At 34.4% G+C, this 6,580-nt stretch overlaps 1 protein-coding gene across 1 annotated transcript in view; it reads right to left on the reverse strand.

Annotated features, from left to right (window-relative positions):
- The window catches only part of LOC106883773 (protein broad-minded), a 264,423-nt gene that overhangs the window by 91,950 nt on the left and 165,893 nt on the right, over nucleotides 1–6,580 (reverse strand). Inside the window, exons 17-18 of the mRNA XM_052967655.1 lie at nucleotides 4,707–4,905; nucleotides 807–895 (exon numbers count right to left, since the gene is read on the reverse strand). Of these exons, the coding sequence (XP_052823615.1) occupies nucleotides 807–895; nucleotides 4,707–4,905 (288 nt within the window). The remainder of the gene's footprint in view (nucleotides 1–806; nucleotides 896–4,706; nucleotides 4,906–6,580) is intronic.

Here is a 6,580-nt window from a genome sequence, read left to right on the forward strand (position 1 = left end):
AATTCATTGACTGGAAAAGGCATTTGATAGGGTAGAATCCTATCAGATCATTGCTGACACTTTACTTACTGTCTTTGTTCATAGTTTGTACAGTTTCTACAGTCTAAGAGAACTAGGTGTAGACAAATGGCCTGTGGGAACTGTACAAACTATGGACAAAGGCAGTAAATAAAGTGAGAGTCAACAATGATTTTAGTGATGAATTTAGTGTGAAGGCAGGAGTCCAGCAAGGTTCAGTCTTTAGTCTACTCTTATTCATCAAAGTCCTATAGGTCATCAACGAGGATTTTAAGACTGGTTGTCCATGGGGACTTCTATATATTGATAATCTAATTCTCATAGCTGAATCTATAAGTGAATTTACGAGGAAACTCCAAGCAAGAAAGCTAAACCTAGAATCCAGAAGCCTCAAATTAAACTTAGTAAAGTTTTTAGTAAGGTCTTAGTAAGTGGGAACAAACACAGGACCCTGATGTCTCCAGGAAATGATTTTGCTTGATAAACAGAAAAGTAAGTATAGATGCCATATGCTGTATCCAGTGTAAGCTATACATACACAAGAGATATGATAGAATAACAGATAGACAAAGAGAGGAAGTAAGTTTAATATGTGATAGATGCATCTAAGATGTACATGTTACAAGCATACCAGAAATAGATTCTCTTAAATGTCTGGATAGTTCACAACAAAAGTTGTTGATAGCTTTTGTTACCTAGGAGATGTAATTAGCAGGGAAGGTAGTTGTTCTGAAAGTATATTAGCCAATATGACCATGTAAACACACAAAGTTAAAAAGTTGACTTACCAGCTTTTAGAGTTGCTTTTTAAAGTATCTTTTTCTTTGTCATCTTCTTCTGGTATTGGTGTCTTAGAATTCTCAGCTTCGAGACAGGCCTATGGAATCAAGCAGAACTTGCTAAAACTATTGATATAGAAGAAAAATTACATTGGTATATGCGAAGGTGACTTAAAAAAGAAAGATGTGAAAACTACCAGTCTTCTTTCCAACACATAGATAAGAAGAAAGTAATAAAATTAGAAATTGCTATAGATGGGATCTGAAGGCCACCATCAGGTGGAGCATCGTGGAACAATCCACACCATATGTTAGTAAATCAAAGAGATGCAGGTTTTGTGAGGCTGAAAGATCTCATATTGCCAATAGATCTAAGATCTACTAAATTCCAGATCTGAAATTTTTTTTAAAATGTAGGCATATGGACAAATTTCTCTTGGTGAACTGGAAGACACCACCCTGTCCAGATTCAGCATGTAGTCTCACAGACTTTCACATAGATACAAGCATATGTCTTTCATTTTGTTTTTTATTGTTTCCTTATAATGATTATTCTGATAATTTTATTTGTACTTTTTTATATTTTATTTTATTTTTATTATCTCTCATCTTTTATTTCCTCACATGTTTTCACAGCATGTAAGTTAACATATTGAGCCACCCTATCTATTTTATCTAGTAATTGGCACCACTGCTTGAACTCTAGCTTCTCATGATTGGGATGTGAGTTCTTTTTTGTTTAGCCTTCATTCTCTAGAGGTTTGGACATATTTATTGCTACATTTATTTAACTTCAAAATAGCATTCCCCAATTTACTTTCTCAATCGGCACCAAGATGAGAGAGTTAATATGCATTCTACACACTTTGTGTGAAAAATTCTAAATGTTAAATTTTATTTTAATTTCTAATTCACCTGAAAAAAAAAACATTTTTTAACATGATGTAATCGATTAGTCCACCAATAAAAAACATGTCCAAAATAGCTGTAGTGAACCTTAGCCTATTTGTTTTATTATTTATACTACATCACACTCAAAACCTTCCCTACATTGGATGTTGAGCCAACAGTGGACCATGGATTGCATGCTGGAGTATACTCTTATGTGATTTTTATGTATATGTTGTGTGTATTTAGTCTACACTTGTGAATGTATGTATAACTGGAAGGACAGATCTGTATATACTCTAGTAAGTATGTGAGTGTCTGTACACACAGTTGATACACAGGTATGCTGTCCTTGATTCTATCTTGGTGTCCTTATTATTAAAATACTTCGATTCTATTGGATCTTGCAAATAATTATATATATGTGTATATATACACTATTGGAGAAAGGGTTAAAGCATGCCGTTAAAAGAACACTTTAGATACGATTGTATAGTGATTACTCCACACAAAAGTGAAGTAGAATCACTGGGCATAAATCAAGCTGAAACACAATAAATTATAAGTTAGCAGTTAATAAATTTCACACCACTAAAAATAATTGCAATTGATAAAGTAAAAAAAATGCCATAATCATAATTTAAGTGAATGCAGTCCAACAGAACACAAGAAAACACAAGTTGAATATTGTGCAAAGTTTCATAACATTAAGTGGTAATACTGCATATAAGCAATAATAACTAGAAGCTGACAGAATAGACGGAATTGATAATTAAAAATTTTTATTAATTTTTCTGTTATTAATATGATCTTGTTTCCAGACACATGAAAAGTAATTTTTCTCAAAAGTTTAACTCTTTAGCATCCAGATAATTCTGTCAAACGTAATGCTTATTTATTCTCAATGTTTTAAATTAAGCATGCACTATCTTGTGGTTTCAAGGTTTCAATGATGTGGTTGTTTATTTTTACAATGACGTCGAATAGGTGTGAGATGTTGGATCTGATCAGTTTGAACATAAAACAAGTAGAGTATTTTGGCCAGATATGGCTGGTTTAAATACAAAAGGATTAAAATATATTCTAATATATTCTAATGCTCCCACATGCTTGTATATAAGAGTGTAGGCACAAACCTTCAACAATCTAAACACATCTGTGTATTTAAGTATACAGATGAGTTTTCTTTCTCATTGGTTTCAGTCTTTAGCAAGTGGCAGTGCCTGGGGCACCTTTGATTGTTGTATTGACCCTAGTACTTCAGTCAGGTACTTAGTTTATCAAATTCTGTTTGATGAACTACAAGATTACTGTATATAAAGAGATATGTCATAAACTCAAACATAAACACAGACAAATACACTATCATCATCATTGTTTTTACATCTGCTTTCCATACTGGTATGGGTTGGCTGATTTTAGGAGGTCTAAAAGGTCAGAGAACCACATATCGTTCAGTCTCGGTTTTGACATGGTTCTATGGCTGCATACCCTTCCTAATGCCAACTACTTAAATAGTGTACTTTACATACATATGTGTGTGTGTGTGTGTGTGTGTGTTAGTATATATTCATTATTTATTTCATCCCAATCTTATGTCTGTTTCTTCATGTTTATGTGGGTTGAACAGCACTTTTTCAGGCAGTGTTTCATGGCCAGATACCCTTTTCAAAGCCAGCCCATTTAGTCCCTTCTTTATAACATTCAGGGCTATGACATTCCTTTCTAAAACCTGGGATAAACACTTTCCAACTACCAAATCCCACTCACAAGATATTGATCAATGCAAGGTAAAAGTAGCAGACAGTTGCTCAAGGTGCCACATAAAAGGCCTGAATCTAAAATCACATGGTTGCAAAAGTTCTTAATCACAAAGCCATACCTTTGTCTATATCTATATTATCATCTACGATCTGTTTTCCATACTGACATAGGTTGGACGGTGTGACTGGAACTGGTAAGCTGGAGAGCTGAACCAGGCTCCAGTCAGTTGTGGTTTGGCTTCTATGGCTGGATGCCCTTCCTGACACTAACCACTCCTCAACTTGTACTGAGTACCTTTAAACATGTAACCAACATGGGTGCCTTTAATGTGTCATCGGCATGGGTGCCTTTTACATGTCATAGGCACTGACAAAAATTAAAAAGTTTAATTCTAATATAATCATTTTCATAAGTATTCTCATTTTTTTTTAACCTTTTGGTGAAATCTTGTTTCCAGTTTATAAAACTTTCAAAATTTCTTTAACCAATGTTTAACTCTTCTTCAGAGAATAAGTCATTCAGTTTAATAGCATTACTATATCTTATGTAAAGAGTATAAACAATTGTTAATTAAAACCATTTAAATGGGGGGTGGGGATTACTAATATTATCTTAATTACTTCAGTAATTAATGGTTAAATATATTATGAATAAATTGTTAAAATTTTCAGCATATAATAATATTAAGTTATTAAATGTTAACAGTAACTTCATCAACATCATCATCATCAACATTTAATGATTCTTTCCCATGCTGCATGGGTTGGATGGTCTGACAGGAACAGACAAGGCTAGGGACTACACCAGATTTCATAGTCTGTTTCGACTTGGTTTCTATGGTTGGATGCCCTTCCTAATGCAAACCATTTTACAGAGTGTACTGGATGCTTTTTACATGGAACCATCACCAGTGCTTTTTATGTGGCACCAGCACCCACACTGATGCTTTTTACATGGCACCTTGGCTTTAGGATTTCAATTCTGTTGTGGTGGGCACAGTCTTCTTAAGTACAGCAATGCACAACATATCTTGGTCCTCTGTTTGTTTTTCATGCAGATGATGTCTCTGAGTAATTTCCCTCAGTGATTTATTATTTTTTAAACATGCTAATATTTCATGTCTACTTGAGTACAACATATATCTCTACTAAATGAGTTTGTTACATTACCAATAACAGTGATATCTACTCTTTACTAAAGTGATTGGATAAGACAAAAATATTTCACAACCTTAAATTTTGTGTGTGTGTATCTTACCTCAACCCAGGCATATTTTATGCAGTTGTGGAGCTGATAATTCTGTAGGATATGTAAACCTTCACAAGTACTGTACAGTAGGCGACACACATATAAAGTTTCTGCAATTGTCTTCTGAGATGGCCAATTAAATTTTTCATCTCCTGAATTCATCAAGCAAATCTCAGTAAACTGAGCAAGTTGATGGGCAACAGTAGTCCTGAAAGGGAAGTTGAAATTTGATGACACTCGATACACCATAATGTGCTCTCTATAATGACACAGATAAACGCTGATGTTATCACTTTCAACAATGACATAGACATATCAATGTTTTCACCTTCAGTAATGACACAGACATACCCCAATGTCCTTACCTTCTATAATGACACAGTCACATCCCAATGTCATTACCTTCTACAATGACCAGGACACACCACAATGTTATTACCTTTTGTAACGGCAGACACACCTTTACGTTATTACCTTCTGTAATGATACAGATACACCACAATGCTTTTATCTTCTTTAAAATGACACAGCCACTGCCCTGTGTTATTATCTTCTACAATGGCAAATACATACCACAATATTATTATCTTTTATAACAACACAGTCATACCCCAATGTTATTACCTTCATAATGACAGACATACTCCAACATTATTGCATTCTATAATGACATAGACAGACCACAATGTTATTACATTCAACAGACAAAATAAATAGAACTAAGTTCAGTATTGCAAATCAACAAACCATTTGTTAATTTGTGAATTACATAATTCTCCCACTGCTTACATATGGGGTATATAGTATTTAAAGTGGTGGATCATTCCATTCTATGGACACACACACACACAGAGTAAATGCATGTATACATTTATATGTACAGTATATGTAAAGAAATACTCATACATTATTTACATTTGACGGATATTTGTCCTCATCTTGTTTGTTGTTAACACGTTTCGGCTGATATACTTTCCAGACAACACAGCAGAAAGTGATAAGTGCAGAATCTGTGGACAAAACGGTGAAACCGTATGGTATATTACCAGCCAATGTACACCACTAACCCAGAAGGAATATAAGAGACGCCATTATTATTATTATTATTATTATTATTATTATTGCCTTTGCACAGCTTCTAACGCTGGAGATGTACTACAGTGTCAGCTGTTCACTACCAGTGAACTAAGGTAACACCTCTTATTTTTCAAGCACCTTCCGGAGTATTCGAGCAGTTCCAAGCAGTGCTGTTTTCTGCAAGTGCTCCACCCTCATTACATACCATGCTATGTTGTTTACTTCTGCTCTAATGCTGTGTTAGCATCTAGTAAGTCTTCTTCTCCCTCTTTTTCTTGGTACATACAGTCTGTCTGTATCACGTTTTGGGTGGAGTGACCCATATCTAGTTAGCAACCTCCTTGTCTTTCTGTCTAAGCTGTTTAGTTCATCTACTGTCCATGTGATTACCCCTGCTCTAAATCTAAGGAGTGAAACCGCCCAGGTGTTGATAGCTTCGATCTTATTCTGTCTATTTAATTTCAACTTAAGAATCACTCCCAGTCTGCGCAAGTACTCCACCTATAATTTTTCTGTCATTTCTTTATTATTATCATTATTATTATTATTATTATTATTATTATTATTATTCAGGTCACTCCTTGGAATTGAACTTGGAATCTTGGAGTTAGTAGCCCACACTCTTAACTACTACACCATATGCCCAAGACGCCTGATGAAGGCTGGAGGGTATATCAGCTGAAATGTTGCGTTAACAACAAACAAGATGAGGACAAATATCGTCAAATGTAAATAATGTACATAATTCCTCATCTCTTAAATATAGACCTGAAATACTCATAATTATACACACACACACACACACA

This window comes from Octopus bimaculoides, chromosome 4, assembly GCF_001194135.2.
Source record: "Octopus bimaculoides isolate UCB-OBI-ISO-001 chromosome 4, ASM119413v2, whole genome shotgun sequence".
NCBI classification, from domain to species: domain Eukaryota; kingdom Metazoa; phylum Mollusca; class Cephalopoda; order Octopoda; family Octopodidae; genus Octopus; species Octopus bimaculoides.